Source organism: Arvicanthis niloticus, chromosome 3 (assembly GCF_011762505.2).
Source record: "Arvicanthis niloticus isolate mArvNil1 chromosome 3, mArvNil1.pat.X, whole genome shotgun sequence".
In the NCBI taxonomy this organism is placed as follows: domain Eukaryota; kingdom Metazoa; phylum Chordata; class Mammalia; order Rodentia; family Muridae; genus Arvicanthis; species Arvicanthis niloticus.
The window spans coordinates 50093945-50113364 of NC_047660.1; the positions used below are offsets into that span (position 1 = coordinate 50093945).

The window sequence follows — 19420 nt, forward strand, 5'->3', positions numbered from 1 at the left end:
TCAGGCACAGAAGTCTCAGGCTCCTCCCACTTCAGGCACAGGGCTCTGGGATTCCATCATGGAGTCCAGTGCTCCACCCTCTGCATGGCTCACACTCCTCCACAACCTACCCACTGACACCCATCCCTTTCATTTCATTGGAAAAGTCTTTCTGACCCTCCCTTCACCCCATCTGTACTTCATTTTGTCCTGTAGCCCCACTTAGAGCACTCTGCTTTAACTCACTCCCTGAAGATGCCTCCCCCACCAAGAGGGCAGCGAGCCCATGTTTTCCTTCCGTATATTCCCAGGCAGTGCCTTGCAAGACAGGAAATTTCCACGATGTCCACACAGATGCATTTGACACCACTGAGCGCCTTTGACCTGTAAGCCATTGGCCACGGGCTACAGACTCAGGAGAAGGCGGAATCTGCCTTGAAAAGTTCCCTGTGCCTAGGCAGCCAAGAGCCACACGAAGACTTATGACAAAATGCAGTCAGAAACAAAGATGGAGATGGCCACAGGTTCCTTGGGGTCCAGGAGGGCCTTAGCCCTATTAAGGGAACAGTGTCTGGAGACAGCTACCATCTAGGTGTCCTGAGGCCCAAAAGTGACTTTTAGAAGGAAAGTGCCAAGTTTCTGCTTCCATAAAAATTTATAAAGGAAGACATTTCTAATTTCTTGGAATTTTACAAATTATTAAAAAACATTTCACGAAAATTTGCCAGAACATTACAAGAATCCAAAGCACAAAGACTAAGACAAATTGCAGATCCCCCAAAGGGAGCCAGAGCCATAGGATTAGACTTGGGTTATAAATTTGAGGATGATGACAGAGATGTCCATGGCTGACATTTACTGCAGATTGGATCACAAGCATCCAGTTTATCTCAACTCATTTAAACATCAGGGCAATCCGCTGCTTCTCGTGGACAGGCCTGTCACATGTGCTTCTTACTGTGGACAGAAGGCTTTTACAGTCACCTCTTTAGCCCTACCCTTCCCAAGACACAGGAGCCAGTGGCTACTCAAAACACAGTCAGGGCAAGTACATGAGCTGTAAGCATAAAAAACATGACGGACCACAAAGCTGTAGTATGAAAAGGCGAGCAATCTTGTTAACAGCATTTCTATCAATGACATGTTAAAATCATAGTATTTTGGATATACTGGGTTTAACAAGATGTATTATTAGAGTTAATTTCACTTGCAATTCTTTTCATGTAGCTATTAGAAAATTCAATATTATATATGTGGCTTGTATTATGTTATTGCAGGAAAGCACTGGTCTACAGAGCTGGAATGTTTCGCCAAGTGTTTGTTCAGTTGACCATATCTGCTCAATTGGAGTGTGCCTCTTCTTCCAGGGGTGCCTTCCTCCCTCAGTCCCTCCCTGCACATCTCTGGAGCAGTACCAGCTGGGCACAGACTCTAAGGACAGGAGCTAAAGCACACAGATCTATCCTTCATACATGATTCCGCTGTTGGGGAAGGTAAGTGTGTGAGTAAACATCTTGGACCTTGTTGCTGGGTACTTAGGAAGAGCCTGCTATACCCTAGCATCCATCCAGGTGACACTGGAGCCAGACATCTCAACCGTATGCATCACCTACTCAGCTACCTCGTTTCAAGTGAAGAATCTCAGGACCAGAAGGTTCTCCAAGGTCACACTAGACAAGTAAATAGCCAGGCCAGGATGAGGACTCAGCCTCTGTCCTCTCACTACCCATGGGTGTGGGTGTGGTTACTTGTTCCATCAGCTAGAGCCAGGACTCAGGAGCTGACCCTATCTGCTCTGGGGCTTGTCTTAAATGTGGTACTTTTCCTTTCCCAACTACTGCCATCATATACCCAACGTGGCAGAAGGCACATGAACCTTCCACGGTGCGTTCAAGGCCAACATCAAAGGTGCCCAAGGCCTCTTCTTCCGAAAATTCATCAGGCACTTGTAAACCTTTGGCTGCTCTGGGTGGTGAACGAATTAGGTCATACAGAACCCCCTCATGACACATGGAATGTCCATGTCATCAAATGCTTGCTTGTACTTATGCCTTGGGATGAGTGGCCCTGATCCTATGGACCTTAGGCAAGCACAGACTTTACATGTGAATCAACTGGTGGAGTGGATTGTGGGAACACTGAACAGCCTGATTATCTCACTGGGATTGTTGTGTAGCTAGCAGAGAGTGCTGGGTAACACAGTATGCTGCTGCTGCTGCCCCAAACCATCTACCCATTATTTACTTGGAACATTGGCACAGGAAAGGATCAAATGTGATCCAGACTGGGTGTAGAGGGAGATAGTGTAAAAAAAAAAAAAAAAAAAAAGAAAAAAAAAGAAAAGGAGGAAGCCAAAAATGTAAGAGTTTGGAAACTTCAGTCTTTCTGCCAATTACTGGGGTTCCCTGAGCCTCAAATTCCTCATATGATAGACCAGAGGAACTGAGTTCCTCTCCAGCAGGGCAGGTCTATGACCACAGGACTCTTCTCAGTTCGAGTGCCCAGGGCAGCTGGGGGGCATAGCACACTGATGATGAGCTGCATATTAGGCTATACCAGTTCTATGTTCTTTAACTGAGATGAAGTACAACCAGGAGGCCGGAGTCCTAGCAGAGGGAACCACTGATGTGGTGTTCATGGCCTGGGTGAGTGAGGACTATTTCTTCCCTCAGGCAGCAACCAGTGAGCTCTCCAGATTTCCTTTCTATGGGGTGATGGCTTCGCCCATGAGACTGTGGGTTTCCTCTCACAGTCTAGGAGAGTGATTCTCAACCTTCCTAATGCTGTGACCCTTTAATATAGTTTCCTCATATTATGGTGACCCCCAACCAACCATAAAATTATTTTCGTAGCTACATCATGACTATAATTTTATAACTGTTATGAACCATAATGTAAATATCTGATATTCAGGATATCTGATATGTGACTCCCAAACGGGTTTTGGCCCACAGGTTGAGAACCACTGGCTTGGGACATCCCATCTTTGTCTGTAGCGCAAGCCCCATCCTCATTGCCATAGCAGCCTCCCTGCTGGTCAGTGCTGAACAGATTCCCAGGAAAGGCCAAGACTGTCTTCCTTTAATCACAGTTCTTCAGGGGAGGGCTCCGTCTTGGGAAAGCGTCTGATGGACAAGGGCTTTCAAGGCTGAGTGGTTTTCATGGACTTACCTGGGAGAGGTTGTGGTCTGTTCTGTGGTCAAGAGGACAGCATTTCTCCTGGGGTTTCCCCATTGAATGCTCCCCATTCTTGTTGCTCCTTACTCACAGGAGTGACTTGTCTGGGATACTTGACAGAAACCAGCATCCTTCTCACAACTGTCTCATGACATCAGAGAGGGCTGCCCTGTTTCCTTTCTCTGCTGCCAGGAGGAGCCCAGTATTGGCAAGGCAGCAACAGGGTGGAAAAGCCAAGGTGATGGTTCTTTTGGGTGCAGCCATACTTGATGGATTCCGAGGTCTTTTCCTGGAGGAAGGACCTGGAATTCTGGCTTTCCCATTGGAGCAGCTGAGAGTACAGAATGGGGCATTGGAGACCTGGGCTGGTCTGTCTACTAGTTGCTCTTCTACCATCTCTATTTGCCCAGTCACCCTTTCTCTAGGGGGCAGTTCCAAACCCATCAAATGGGGATTTAGTGTTCTCTGAGGAGCTGGCTCAAGGGGCAGGGGTGTTCCAGGATTCCCTAACTGATGGGCTGCTGCAGGGAAGGAGAGAGAAAACTGAGCTTCGTAGGGGCATGACCACCATCAGGACCTAGGTCCCTAGGAACATATTTTCCTCTGAAGAGAGGCTCCTACCTTCAGGTACCCCAGTTCTTACCTTGCCCCAGCCTGGAGCCTGTGACAGCCTCTTTAGCAGTCCCGAAGCCCAGCTCTCTGCAGACCACGCTGGCAGATACCAGGTCCCACTTGTCATCGCAGACGGTCCCCCATTCTCCATTCTTGAGCACTTCCACTCGACCCTCCCCGACCTGGGCTCCCCCTCTTAGCCGCACCAAGGGTTGCTGGAGAGACACATGGTCCTGCTGAGTGCAGAAGTGACACACATCTTTCGAGTTGTCAGCGCCCCACTCTTGCCCCATGGCCCTGCCAGATCCCCATAGCTCAGAGTGGAAAACTGATCACTTGTTGGGTGGTGGGGGCGGCAAAGGTTCCCTATGCAGCTTCTCATGGGCCTCTGTCTAGGAGGCCATCCTTGAGGCCATAATCAGCTCATCACTGCTTCCTATGCTTGGCTCCTAGATCCCAGCAGCAGCAGCAGCAGCAGCAGCAGCAGCAGCAGCAGCAGCAGCAGCAGCATCTTTCTACCAATTCTGGAACCTCCAGTGTTAGAGCTGCACGGAGAAGTTTCTGCCTTCCAAGTCCACAGATTACAAGCGAATTTTTATTTCCACTGCTTGTAATAGAGCCTTACAGTCTAGTCTTGCTGGGAGACCCCTTGGTGAGGAGCCAAACACAAGCAGTAATTCTGCTCATAGAGAGGGAGGCAGGAGGGAGCCCATAGGAAGTAGCAAGACGGAGTGAAAAAGAAAAAAAAAAAAAGAGGAGTTACCAGGAAAGACAGACAGACCTAATCAGGACTAATCAGGACGTGACTCAGCAGGGAAGCTGCAAGGGACAGGGAGCCTTCAGAGTTAAGACCAACAGCCGGTCAAGTCCAGTTCAAAAGATACAGCCTGTCCAGACGCACAGAGAGGGCAGAGAGGGCAGTGGGCAGAGATGGCAAACAGGGAGGAGATGGTGGTTTAAATGCCCCTAATCCTACTCACTGTCTAGAAGCCTCAGCCCGGCTCTGGGACTTCTGAAATCACCCAGCAGTAAGAGCCATTCCCTGCAAATTTCATGAAGCCTGTGGATTATGTCTAGAAGGTTAGGTGTTGGCCTCACCTATCTACATAGCAGCTTTGCCTCGGTTTGTGCACATTTGTACATACCCATTTGTGCACACTGTGTGTGTGTGTGTGTGTGTGTGTGTGTGTGTGTGTGTGTGCAAGGCTCTGAGTTACTGTTGATACTCAATGGAGGGCTGTGAAGTCACTGTAGGCAGATCAGGCCAGAGACCTTATTCTACTGCGACTTATGTGGTCCCCAGCCTGTGACTTCCTTCAGCCCAAGTACTGATGGCCAGGATGAGGCAGGCCTTCCTGAAGGTGGTGTATCTCAATCATTCGAACCTTCTGCCACCTCAAGGAGAAAGGCACCAAATAAGAGCCTGTCTGTCTACTCTTCCAGTCACCCTGGCTTTCCCACAATGGTGTCTTGGGGCTAGCCTTGCAAGGGAGGGTGCTGTGACACCAGCCAGAGTCCCCCAGGGACTGCTGAGCCTGGCACTCATGTGAAAAGGGAGGGTGGATGGGTGAGCTCAAAACACTGAGTGGCTTCAGAAACTTTGATTCTTACTTCAGAAAGCAGAGCACAGTGTGGAAAACCGCTGGCTACAGCCTCTGTTTTCAGCAAAACATGACCTCCTTCTCAAACTCCTGAGTGGGATATAGCCCGCCCCCAACTCACGTGGACTCACCATCCTGACCTTAACTAGATGGAGACAGAATATCAGATAGCTTAGCCACAGACCCTGGAAGTGGCCAGGTGGCGAACCAGCTGGCCACAGAGTGAAGACAGAAACCAAGGAAAATATGAGGTCAGCCTCCCAGTTCAGTCATTGGCTTGGTATGAACTTGATTCCTTTCCTTTACACAGAACAGCAGAGGAATTCCAAAACAGTAGGATCTGGAACTCTGGGTGACAGGGAAAGCTGGGGGCGGGTATGGGGAGGAGGCAGGATGAGGCCACCAGGATGAGGAGCAGGGGAAACGAAGGTTCAGGCAGGGGCAGATTGGGTCCTAGAAAGAGCACTGTCCAGCTATGTCTGTGACATAATAGGAAGGTATCTGATAAAGTAGTCACATATCTGCACCTCCATGGTCCCCTGAGGGGATTGAGCAGGCCAAGCTCACTGTTTCCCAGAAATTCCAGAAAGTTAGGAGGCTCCTTTAAGTCATTCCCACAGCCTGGGCAGAAGGCTGGGCTCCCAGCATTCATTTCATTCCACTCACTTACTGCTGGGACTTTCATTCAAATACCTCCCAGTCTGAGTGAGGCACCCAGGATGGTTTATTGGAGGCATCCTTCCCTCGATTTCCTACCTCTGTGGGGCACTTCAGAGGTAGCTGAGGAAAAGGGTAGGCAAGAGGAAGAGAAGGAAGAGGAGACACAGTTACTATTGGTCTGTGGAGGCATTTCTACTGTTCCCCCAACTTCCATTCCTCTGCAGGCTCCTTCCTCCCCTCTTCTCCCCTGGCATGGAACTCACCCTGCCAACATGATGTCTTTTGAGTACACAGATCTTAAATGGCCAGGGGACTCAACCCATGATAGAACTTTTATCAAGTCTGTGACTCAAATCCTGGTCTATGATCAACCCTTCTTCTCTTTCCATGTGCTGTTCCCACCCCATGACCCTGTGTTAGCAATTTCCAGAACAGACACTACACACAAACATCCAATACCCAACAACACATATTAAACACATATACATACACACATAGAGGGAAGGAGAGAGGGAGGGAGAGAGAGAAAGAACAGGATTGTTTGGCATATATATATATATATATATATATATATATATATATATATATCTCCATACACATATGAAGGACGTCTACATGATTATGGAGGGAAGACAGATTAGAGACCTTTGCTTTTTCAGAGGATCAGTCTGCCTTGTTTGGGTCACTCACTCATTCTGGGGAAATCAGTCAGCTAAAATGGAGGATCTAAATTATATGGGGGAAATATCCCTCCCTGCCCCCTGCCCTCAGCCCAGTTAGTCTCATACACCCTCTATACAAACCAAGAGGCCATTCCTATAATGGTAACGTGGCCAGCAGACAGATGACTAGTAGGTAAAACTTTTTTGTAGTTAGCTTTTCTTTTGTGAAATAAACCCAAATGAGTTAGAAAAAAAACATGGCTGAAGTCATGTGCTTTGGAGAGGTGCATCCTTCCTCCTACAGCTCCCGAGTCCTGGATGCTTTCTCCTTCAGGAACTTTATAGGAGCACAGATTCCTCCCTGGCTGGCTACTCCATATCACTTGCTCATGCTGACTCAGTGGACTGAGGATAAGGAACCTGTGCTGGCCAATAATGGGGTCGGCTCTGATTTTTATTGAAGCAGCAACAATGGTCTCAGCTAGGGCCAGTTCTCTCTCCTGCTCCCTATCTAATCATGACCCCTACTAGTGACCAAGTGCCCATACGTTTTGCCTAGTCCTTACCTCTGGCTTGTAGGCTTTCCGGAACCTTGAGGGTCCATCAGGGCTGAAGATCTGGCTAGGCACACAACTGACCACAGCTGGCTGCCCGTTCTCACAGGTGGCGTTCTTCACAGGGTCCCGGGACACTGAAGGGCCCAGCTTGCAGCTGGAGATGTGTGCTTCAGTGCCGGTGCAGTTCATAGAAAACGGCCAGTAACGCAGCTTCCTCCTTGAGGCAAAAGTTCTGCAGGGAAAGGAAAGGGATGGGTAACTAGGGCATCCCAGCAGTCACCTGCTTCCCTCCTGCCTAGCAGATCCATTTCCCAGAATGCAGTCTCCCTGCCCTCTCCCACCCCTGTGCTGGATTATAGGCATGCACCAACAGTCCTGCCTTTATTTTTATTTTAAAAGTGTAACAGTTAAAGGAGAGTGGTTTATAAAAGCCCCTTTCTTAAAGAAACAGCCAAATGATAAAGTAACTAAGCCAGTCCTATGAAAATAGCAATTTTCCATTCAGGGACAGAGCTCTTAAGACCTAACCACCCCCTGAAGGTGCCACTTCTTAGTACTATTACAGTGCAATTTGTAGTAGAGAGGACAGCCAACCCATAGCATTACTGCAATGGTGGGTGAAGGTTAGGGATTGGGACGGCTGGAGGAAGAACTGTGCTGGGAGAGGCGATGGCCCATGGCAAGATCCCTGGTACCAGAAGAAAGACCCACCTCCCAGAGCAAAGACATCTCCCAATTCTGGTAACTGGGGCCCACAGCTAACCCTACAGATGCATATGTCCCTGGCTTTGGCTCCATCTTTTCTGTGAATTGCTACATTGTTGTAGGAAACTTAAAAACTCAGGTGAGGATCTCTCTCTCTCCTTAGTTTTGGTCGAAACTAACTAAATGGGTTAATCTCTCAGTGCAGGTGAGTATTCAGACTGAGGAATTACCACAGCAAGGTGGCAGTGTATCAAGGTGGCAGTTAACTGAATGAATGCTGGCAAAACGCTTAAAACAGTGCACAGATCCAGGGAAGCAGTTTTTGAAATGAATAAAAACTGTAGTGGTGATGTGGATCGAACGTGAAATGTCCCCCAGCGGCTCCTGGGTTGGAACGTTTGGTCCTCTGCTCGTGGCTCTGTTTTGAGAGAGGTAGGGCCTAGCTGGAGAAGATGGGTCTCTGCAGGAGGGATGTCAGAGTTATAACCTGGATGCTGTCTCTGCTCCTGATCCTCAGGGATGTGAGGAGTCCCAGCTGCACAGCCCTGCCAGTGAACTCCACCATGGCTTCCCCACCATGATGGACTGTGCCCTCCAAAACTGTGAGCCAAAAGATCCTTCTTCCTTTGAGTTGAAGCACTTTGGTATTTTGTCACACTGAAGAGAAATGTCAGAGGACAGAGAGACGGCTTAGAGGCTAAGGGACATGCACTGCTCTAGTATAGGACCCGAATTTGGTTTCTAGCACCACACCTGTTACTCTAGCTCTAGAGAGAATCTGATGCCCCGGTCCTCTGCAGGCATGTACAAACACACACACACACACACACACACACACACACACACACACACACACACGAAAGAGAGAGAGAGAGAGAGAGAGAGAGAGAGAGAGAGAGAGAGAGAGAGGAGAGGGAGGGAGAGGGGAAAAGAGGGAGAGAGAGAGAGAGAAAGAGAGAGACTGTTAAAAGAAAGAAACTAATAAAATGGCTAAAGAGGAAAAGAAAAGGGGTGAAAGGCAGGATCCATCAGCTCAGTGGTTAAAAGCACTGGCTGCTCTTCCAGAGGACCCAAGTTCAATTCCTAGCACCCACATGGCAACTCACAACTGTCTAACTTCAGCTCCAGGGGGATCTGACACCCTCATACAGACATGCATTCAGGCAAAAGACATGCACATAAAACAAAAATAAATAAATTACATAAAAGAGAGGAAGAATCCTTGCTGAGATGATGAGGAACTGACGGAACATTGGGCTATGACTAATCGTGGGGTTTAAAATGGGTATGCAGGAGGACGCTTGTCTTCTATAGCTGTCCAGCTTTTTAGAGCCTGTGTGTTTGCCCCTGGGCAGGACTCAGAGAGATGCTTGAGGAAGCTGACTGTTGCTATCCTGACAGAGGAAGCTATGTGGCAAGGAGACCCTGGGAGGGACAGATGTGAGGTCTGTCCTTGCTGGTCCAGCCTCCATAGAAATATCTGCCTTGTCTCCGGGTGGATGGTACGTGAACACAGAGGAAGAACAAATTCTTTAGATGTCGCTATTGTCTCCCTTTTCCTAAAATGCGTGTTTTGGAGCAATTCTAGCAAGTAGTGGGTACAAAGACTCAAATATCTAAAATACACCGTATATCTGATAGTTCAGGATGTGTGTTCACCACCATGACATCATACAGTAGAGATGCCCGCGAGGGGGCTGTTATTAATTCCAGTGCAGCTCCCCCTCCCCACTTCCTGTGAGGCCCCTAGCACTGAGAAACCTCACCTCCCTTCCACACATGTGCAGGAGAATATGCCCCGGGAAGCATTAGCTGTTCCAGGTCAGAGCACACTGGACCCACCACTGGCTTAGGGAAGTCCATCTGTTTCCAGCTGTTGGTGAACACCACCCTCTCTCACCCAGCATATAGTGCTGCCTTAGACCTGCTCCAGTCTTCCCCAGACAGCCCAGCTTCTGTCTTACATCAGCTCTCAGGAATGTGCCGCCCACCATGACCCTCCACAGGCCTCCAGCTGCCAGAGCACCACCCCACCCCCATCTTAGTCACTCATGGCTCAAGAGAATCAAGAGATGAGGTGAGGGGAAGGGAAGCATAGGCCGCCCACCCCCGGGGCCTGGATGACTGAGGTTACAGACAACCTTCTGCCAAGCTAGAAGCCAGCAGGCCTGTAGCAGTTAATGAGTTTGAGTTACTGTCGAAACATAGAGAGTCCCAGTGGCTTCTCCCCAGCCAAGGGAAAGTTAGATTTTGTGAGAGTCTGCCAGGGGCTCAATGTGTCTGTTCCAACTACACTTTCTAAACCTGGGGAAAATCACTCAAGGAAGGAATTGGAGTCTATTGGGTCCATGTGAGATGAACTTTAGCTAAAACTCTCCTTGCCCAACCTATGTATTAAGCTCACACAGTCTATACATTTCCCAGTAGCTGCTAGAACTGATGGTGGGTTTCCCTGGGCTGGAGCACTTGGTGCCTTATGGGTAAGCCTTCCTACGAGCTACATTAGTTCTGTCATCTAGCTTGCTTCCCACAGGAGTGTGAGTTACTTAAAAGCAAGGCCAAGCAGGCAATGAAATGGCCCCTCACTAGGACTGTACTGACCTCACAAGAATAGGAAGCCCCGCTCCCGCTGACCCTGCCCTCTTACTTGTAGGCTTTGGGGTTGTAGGTCTTCTCTGCAGGGAAGCCGAACATGCCACAGACTACGTGGGAATTCTTGGCTGTCCAGTGCTTGTTGCAGATCTGCTTCCAGGCCTTGCCCTCCTTCACCTCCACGTAACCCTCTGTTACAGGCTTGCGATGGCGGAAGGCAGACAGGATGGGCCGGATCCGGATATCTTCCACCTGTATATTTAGGCTCTGTGAAGAAGGAGATGTGGAAGGTCAGGGTTTATGATGAGAGTCTGGCCCTGGACAGGTGCCAGACAGCAGCAGTTTCTTCCGCAGGGACCATACGCTGATTTCTGCTGGCCCACCACTCTCCAGGCTCTGCAGAGGGGCCCACGTTCTCCCAATGGGCACACAGCATGGTTATCAGATGTTATACTTTGGAAGGTAGTGTGGTAGCGGGCACCACACTTGATGACTTGGAGTGCCCACCCCCCAGCTTCCCTTTTTCCTATAAGGAAATGTGGGAAACCAGAGGCACTAGATTCTTCCTGCATGGGCTTTAAACATAAAAGCTCAAGAGAGAAAGTCTTCATCTTTTCATAATCTCAAAATGAGGGTTTGGGGCTTACAGGGAAAAGAAGCAAAGCCACCCAGTGTTGGCGTGTTGTGTATAGGGGAGCCTCGAACCTGGGGAGCTGTGAGCTAAATAGAGCTGGGGATGATTATTTGGCTGTGGCGAGGCAAGATTCTGTATGTCTTGAGTCCCTTAGAAAGGAGCCTTCTAATCTTCCTGGGTCAGTGAGGGTATCAGTTTGGGTTTGGGTTTCAAGGGACTCAATGGCAGGATGCTTCTGAAGGAAGTAGAAGACTAGAGAGGGGGTACTCCCTGATACACAGTTAGAACAGCCTTGTGTGAGAAGTGAGACCTTTAGAGGCCCCAGAGAGAAAAATGACTGGGGGAGGGGTCCCCAGAGTTACCCTGACACTTTTCATGCTTCTCCAAGGCATAGCCCATAAGTGCTCAAATCCAGAACGTCTCACTTCGAGCTCTTCTCCCTTGTCCTTCTGGAGCCATTGCCATACTGTGCAAGAGTCCCTAACGGAGTCCCTGCCTCTATCCATCTGCCACGGACCTGGCCAGAGAGTCCTGTCTAAAGCACGTATCTCTACTTGTTCCTCAACCAGACCCATCTTTCTATAACACACAGCTATCTAAGTTAGAGATGTCCATAATCTTTCCTGGCTGATTCCAGCTATGCCTCCCTCCCTGCTCGATGTCCCCAGCTCCAATTTACCCTCAGATACTAGGGACCACAGCACATGTTATCAACAGCTGCTAACATGCTTAGCATGTTTATTTCAAACACTTCCCAGGCAGCCTCATTTCTAACCATTAAGTAGAATAATGTGGTTTATTGCTACTGCCCACAGCTTACAGATGCAAAAACTAGTAATTATAATTTCTTCCTCAGACCACCCTGAGGTGTGCTGTGAGACACACCCTGATCAAGGCCAGGGAGGGAGAGCTGGGACTGGTAAGGGCCAAGCCGAAAGGAAGACTCCAGTGACCCAACTGCCCTGTCCAGCCAGAATGCAAATGAATGGAGATTGAACAGAGCCATTATTTGGGTGCCCAGGGCTTAATGTCTCCCGCCACAGGCTTCAGAGTCCAGAGCCAGGCCTCACTCCACAGGTTCTGCACAACAGTGGAAAGTATGCGGCCGGCCGAGAGTAATGGCATTTGGCCCCAGCTCCCTCCACACAAAGCGGAAGGAAAGCTGCCGGGGCAGGATTATGTTTTCCCGACTGGATCCTTTACAGTTCTCATCAGCCCACAGGACTCGTGCAACCTAGACACATGGGCAGTGACGAGCCAACAAGTGGCCTGAGGTCTAATCCAAGCCCACAGGCTAGCCCCCTCCCTGACTCTTCCCACAGCAGGAGGCCCCTGGCACCCAGTGTGGATGCCTCATGTCCAGGAGGAAAGTTATGGCCGTTCCACTCATCCATGGCAAGCACAGCTGACATATTCCATTCACAGATCTTTTCTTGGCTGTCAGCAGTTGTAGACCCTTATGGGTGGGAGATATGAGCCCGACCATGGTACTATAGAGAAAGAATGGCTGGCTGGGAAGCTGAGCAGCCACCCTGACAAGGGATCTGCACAGGGCCTGAGGCCACAAACAGTCACACTTGTTGGAACACTTGCCTGCCTTGATTTAGGACAGGATCCAACCCCCTGGCTGACCTATAGACTTCAGGGCAGAAATAGTGAGCCCCAGGGTTAGCCTTAGCTACCATTGTCTTCATTCCTCTCCCAGATCAATCCATACATGTGTGTCTGTGTGATATACACACATGTGCATAATGGTACATGTGTATGTGTGTATGGTACACATATCTTTCTGTGTGTCTATGTATCCACACATTTAGATCTGTCTTTGTGTATCTGGGAGCTAGTACTATGTTTGTGAGTTTGTGTACATATGTATATGATAAAAGGCTGTGTGTGTGTTATGTGAGTCTTTATCCATTTATGTGTATGGTGGTATATGATGGCCTGTGTGTGTCTTTGTATGTAGAGAATGTGTACCTGAGGGATAGAGAAGAGAGAAATAGGATTGAACCTACAACACTTAAAGAAAGCAGTCAGAATGGACTTTGCACTCATTTTTCTGAGGTAGAACATCCATCTTTACCTGTAGATCAAGTCCTTCTTCTGGCAGGTACTGCAGTGGTTTGAATAGGAATGGTTCATGGTTGACTACTTGGTCTTCAGTTGGTGGAACCATATGGGAAGGATTAGGAGGTGTGGCCTCCTTGGAGGAGGTGTGTCACTGGGGTCAGGTTTGAGGTTTCAAAAGACTCTTGCCATCCTCACTGTGCCTCTCTCTGATCTCCTCTTTGTTGATCAAAATGTGAGCTCTCTGCTTGTCCTGCTGCCATGCCTTTGTTCTGGCATCATGGACAATAACTCTCTGAAACCATAAGCCTAATTAAACACTTTCTTTTGTAAGTCACCTTGGTGTGATGTTTTACCAAAGCAATAGAAGTAATTAAGACTGGAACCACCCATGTCATCCACTCCTTCATGTACTCACTCAACAAAATACAGTCTGTTGTCCATGGGCCTTACCAGACTCCTCTGCACCCCTCTCTGTGCCCTGTTTCTTCAATGGCAAAGGCCATTGCATATCAAGTGTCAGTCGACTGCATGTGAGGCTCTGTGAACAGAACCTTACATCTCTTCCCTTCTCACAAAACCTACAGGATAGCAAATGGCATGTCTCTAATTAGAGGTAAAAACATGAGAAAATTTGGTGAGGTTGGACAACTTGTTGAAGTTTATAGTCTCATTAATAAGCAGATAAAAATAAAAATAGAGCTGTCTCTATTCCAGCTTCTGGGGTTAGTGACCACTGGCCCCTGAGCACTATCTGTTCTCACACGCCTTTCTTGCCCAATATTATAGTGACTCTAATACTGGTTAGCCTCCAGCTCTGATTTCTGGGTGGTCCCCTCAGGGCTGCCTGGCACTGTGTATATTAGAAGTTCAAGACAGTCCCCAGAAGGACTGAGTCAGAGGATGGTGGACGTGAGGGATGAGCTGCTCTTCCCCTCAAGCTAAGGAAGTGGCAGGCAAGCTTTGGTGGCACGTACTCAGGGCTCATGTGAGCTCTGCAGCTTCCCCAGGCCCTGGGAGACCTCAGGGTTAGGAGGCAGATGCCTGCACGCACCAGCTCCCTCCTACTTCACTGCTGTGGAATCCCTCCATAACCACAAGGATTTCTTTTTCCCAGAACCTCAGCTCCCAAAGATATTTGTTTGAAATATCAAAATGGGTAGTTTTCTTTTCTTTCCTGTAGATATGTTAAAGTTTTGTTACAGTTATTTGTCTGTTTATGTATGTGTTGAGAACATATATGTGGGTGTGCATGCTACAGCACATGTGTAGAGGGTAGAGGATAGCCCTATGGATTGAACTCAGGCCATCAGGCTTTGAGGAAAGCACCTTTACCACTGAGCCATCTCGATGATCCAATTTGTAAAGACCTGGAATATCTTAAATTCTAACTAATATTTACCTGAATGCTAGTCCTCTTGCCCAAAACAAAATGTTCAGAACTCCAATAAGCTTTCCTTCCAGGATCTTGCAGACCACCCCCCCACCAGAACTGATTTTCTACTTCTCAGGAAGGCCATGGGAGTGACTAACACACATTCTTATCGGAGAAAACCAAGGTACAGTGAGGTCAGGGGCCTGCCATGCTGTAGCTGCTGGGCTGGTGGGAAAAGGGAAGAGTGAATGGCCAGGAAACGGACATCCAGGCTTATGTCTTGAACCATTTAACAGGCACAGCATCTATTGGTGACTTGTAAATCATGGAATGTTGGCAGTCTGGGACCTCTGCCCATGAGGAGTCACCCGTTTTGAAAGGCTAGCTGCTTCCGGGTATGATGCAAGGAGAGGCAAAGCAAGAAGCACACAGCTTGCAGCCAACTCCTTTCTAGAGGGACTAGAAAATCTGTAATGAGCAAATGGTATCTCTGCAGAATGAGGCAGATCTTAGCTTGGTGCCTTGTCTCTTCCCTCTGTTCTAGAAACCACAATTTAACCTCTTAGTGGAATTCACTCCAGGGCTACATACAGAGTAGAGGAAATGTCATTATACCAACATCCCCCTGGGATGTACCATTGGTTGGAAAAGCTTGCTCACTTGGTCTGTCCTCCACTGCTAACATGTTTTTGCATCTTGCTTGAAAGGCCTGCAGCACGCCTTATTTGACTATTCCTTTTTGATGTATGCAGTCACATTCAGACCCATGTTCCTCCCCATCACCCCTTTCTCAACATCTCATACCAACCAATCCAAATGCCCACACTTCTTCCTTATACGAACAGGGCTATCAAGTGAGTCCCTCCTGCCCCACTTTGCAGACTACACCTCCTGAATCCTTTCTTTTGCTTTCTTCTTCACTCCTATGGCCCATTTGACCCTGGCAACATCTCTTCTTCTCTTCTGATTTCCCATATACACTTCTGTGGCCTAAACAGGTATGCAGGATGTGATGGTTTGTATATGCTTGGCCTAGGAAATGGCACTATTTGGAGGCATGACCTTGTTGGAATAGATGTAATCTTGCTGGAGTAGGTGTGTCACTGTGGGTGTGGGTGTAGGCTTTAAAACCCTCATCCTAGCTTCCTGGAAGCCAGTCTTCTCCTAGCAGCCTTCAGATGAAGATGAGAACTCTCAGCTCCTCCTGCACCATGCCTGCCTGGATGCTGCTATGCTCCCATGGACTGAACCTCTGAACCTGTAAGCCAGCCCCAATTAAATGTCTTTATGAGTTGCCTTGGTCATGGTGTCTGTTCACAGCAGTAAAACCCTAACTAAGACACAGGATAATTGTAAATATTTAAATAGGCCATTAAAATTCTACCACCTCAAACCCCTACATGTCTTCTGAGATCTAGTCCAGATCATGGCCAGTCTCTGATCCAGTCCATTGCTACATTTATTCACGAAGACCACTGTATACTATTCAGACAGTCCTGGGTTTCAGCCATTTCTTGCAATTCTCCCTAACCAACAATCAGGGTTTGTTTTGTTTTTTTTGAGACAGGGTTTCTCTGTGTAGCCCTGGCTGTCCTGGAACTCACTCTGTAGACCAGGCTGGCCTCGAACTCAGAAATCCTTCTGCCTCTGCCTTCCAAGTGCTGGGATTAAAGGCGTGCACCACCACTGCCCAGCAACAATCAGGTTTTTTTGTTTGTTTGTTTGTTTTCCCCCATTGATTGGCATATATAGCAGAGACCTGCCTTGTCTAGCCTCAGTGGGAGAGGAGGCGACTAATTCTGTACAGACTTGATGCTCCAGGAAAGAGAGTTGTGGGGGGGCACCCTTTCAGAGGTGAAGCGAAGGGGGGATAGGGGAAGAACTGGGAGAAGGGATTGGGTGGGGGAGCCAACATTTGGGATGTAAATAAATGAAATAATAAATTTTTTAAATGAAAAAACGGGCTGGAGCAAGCGGGGCTGGAGCAAGAGGGAGACTGGAAGGGGAAAATAATAATAATAATAATAATAATAATAATAATAATAATGAACCAAGAAAACAAAAAAAAAAAAAACATTGATTGCTTGATTAACCCACACATACCTTTATTTCTTCATATGTATTTATAGGATGGTTCTATGTCCCAAGTTCTGCATAAGACCCCGGTATACACAGGTCAACTGGTTATGTAAGCTGCTTGCTTTGTAAGGCTAGTAGAGACAGAAGCTTTACCACATTCTTCATGAAGCAATCTTTTTGCCCCAAATCTCTTCAGTTTTTAAGAACATTTATTTGCATGAGTGTAAAAATATGAGTTCGTGCATGTTTGCTGTCAGGTGAGTGAAAGCCAGAGGTCAAGTCTGATGTCTTGTATTCCATCTTATTTTTTGAGACAGTCTCTCTCACTGAACCTGAAACTTGCTGATTCAGCTATAACAGCTGGCCAGCAAGACCCAGGGACCCTTTTGTCTCCACTCCACAGCATAGGATTATAAACATGAGCTTCCAGGTCTATCTTTTTTATGTGATTGCTGATGATCAAACCAAGGTCCCCACACTTGTGAGGCAAGTAATGATTGGCTGAGCCATTTCTTCAGCATGTTCCAAATATCTCACCCATTTAGATTAGATTTTTTTTTTTTAATTCCTCCAGTATCTTCTTTCTGATACCCTCATCTGAGTTAGTAGTCTTGGCTTATATTGGCTACTGTAAAGGAATTTTAATCCAGCAATATAGCTGCTTTGATCACATCCAAAGACCATCTAGGTCTGCTGTGAGCTGGTTGGAATGCAGACTTGCCCTTAGTACACACCTTTAATCCCTCTGGCTAGAATCCTTTAGTATTTTAATCCCAAACAATGACATCTAACTGAGGGGCAGACAAGGTGATGAATCAGAGAAAGATTTGACAGAATGAATCAGAGATAGGATACACTCAACTCTTAAGAGAAAAGCTGTTTAAGAGCAGTGCAAGGAGAGCGAAGGAGTTCCGTTCAGTTTGTCAGTGAGTTGGGAGTTGAGTCAACTGGGAGTCAGTGCAGTGAGGGCAGTGCAGTGGAGTTGAGTTCATTCATGAGTTCACACAGTTCAGTGCAGGTCAGCAGAGGCAGTTGAAGCCAGAGAGTAAGAAGGTGCTGTTTGTTAAAAAACAAAATCCCAAATGTTTGATTTTTACCAATAAAGACCTAGGAGCTAGATGCTGAGGTGAAGGCCTGCTAGCTCATAGAGGCAGAGGAAGCACCCAGCTGACCTTCCTACTCCACTGATGTCCCAGAAGGAAAGAGCCCTCCTTTTCTACACTATCTTAAATACCAGTCAACCCAATGTCCCTACTTTCTACTTCTTGTGTTTTCTTTTGTTCACTTCTTGTCAACTGGCTGCTTGCTCTGCCTCTTGACATAGGGTTGACTTTATTTAATCCTGTTTACAAAAAGCTCTTGAATTAAAGGTGTGTACTAGGGCTGAGCCACACCACAACAAGAAACAGCCTTTTCTAGTTCACAGTCTTGGGGTTCACAATGTGATTAAATATCCTGCAACAAGAAAGAGCCAGAAGATTAGAACAAATTGCCAGAATTAGTTTGAGGCCAAGCAGAGCAATTCAGTGAGAAGCTGAGAGAAACCAGACTGAATCAGTCAGGTTAGAGAGGAGTTTGAGCCAGAACAGTTGAGTTAAACCACCCAGCAAGAGTTCAGAAAGAACTAGAAAAAGTGAGTTTATTCATCAGTAAACCTCCAAGATGACAATTACATCAATCCAAAAAACAAAACAAAATGAAAACAAAGAAAGAAAGAAAGAAAGAAAGAAAGAAAGAAAGAAAGAAAGCAAGCAGTTGCAGGTTACTTTGTGTTGCTTTCTATCTTTCCACATGATTTTATCTCACAATAGGATTGCGACCATGAGTCATCTTTTTATAGGTCTGGTCGTGTAGACCTGTGATCCTAATAGCTAGGAGACTGAGGCAGGGTGGCTGCAAGTTCAAGGCTTGCTTGGGCTTTAGAGAGTTCAAAGCCAGCCTGAGCAGTTGATCCTGTCTCAAAATTAAAAATTTAATAAAGAAGGGAGGAAAAGGAGGAAGAGGAAGAAGAAGCTGCAGCAGGCATGTAGTTTAGAGGTACAGCACTTGCTTAGCATGTATGAGGTCCTCACTAGCAAACAAACAGAAAAATGTTTTTTGAATTAGTCAATGAGGTGGTTTTTCTTTTCTTTTCTTTTTTTTAAGGATATAGCAAGCTAGGCAGTGGTGGTGCACGTCTTTAATCCCAGCACTTGGGAGGCAGAGGCAGGCGGATTTCTGAGTTCGAGGCCAGCCTGGTCTACAGAGTGAGTCCAAGACAGCCAGGACTACACAGAGAAACCCTGTCTCGAATAAATAAATAAATAAATAAATAAATAAATAAATAAACAAATAAATAAATAAATATAAAAACAAGATATAACAAGAGAGCAACTTAGCACTAAGTTGCTAAGTTATGTTGGGCACTAAAGCCAAGAAAATCATCACACTCTTTTTAGTCTTTGTTTAATGTCTAACCGTCAGGCAGACCTTGCCTCTTGCCATAGCACAAACACTTCTTGTGGGACCTGTGGATAGACACAGAGAACATCTGCACCTCTTGTACCTGAGTTGTTCAACATCTCATCTCCTTTTCTCCTAAGATCTGACACAGAAGAGCTGGGGTGGTGGCTCAGTTAGCAAAATGTTTCCTGGGAAAGCATAAGGACCCAAGTTTGATTCCTCAGAACACATGTCTGAAGCACATGCTGTGAGCCCAGTGTTGAGAAGGTGAAGACAGG

The 19420-nt window shown here is 47.2% G+C and overlaps 1 protein-coding gene across 3 annotated transcripts in view; it reads right to left on the reverse strand.

Annotated features, from left to right (window-relative positions):
- Loxl2 (lysyl oxidase like 2) overlaps positions 1-19420 on the reverse strand; it is an 82179-nt gene that overhangs the window by 22519 nt on the left and 40240 nt on the right. The window contains exons 4-6 of one of the 3 annotated variants that reach the window (XM_034497849.2): positions 10601-10812; positions 7258-7480; positions 3800-3983 (exon numbers count right to left, since the gene is read on the reverse strand). In XM_034497849.2, the coding sequence (XP_034353740.1) occupies positions 3800-3983; positions 7258-7480; positions 10601-10812 (619 nt within the window). Of the gene's footprint in view, positions 1-3799; positions 4005-7257; positions 7481-10600; positions 10813-19420 lie in introns of all 3 variants that reach the window. The other 2 variants (XM_076930790.1, XM_034497848.2) reach the window with 2 other exon arrangements.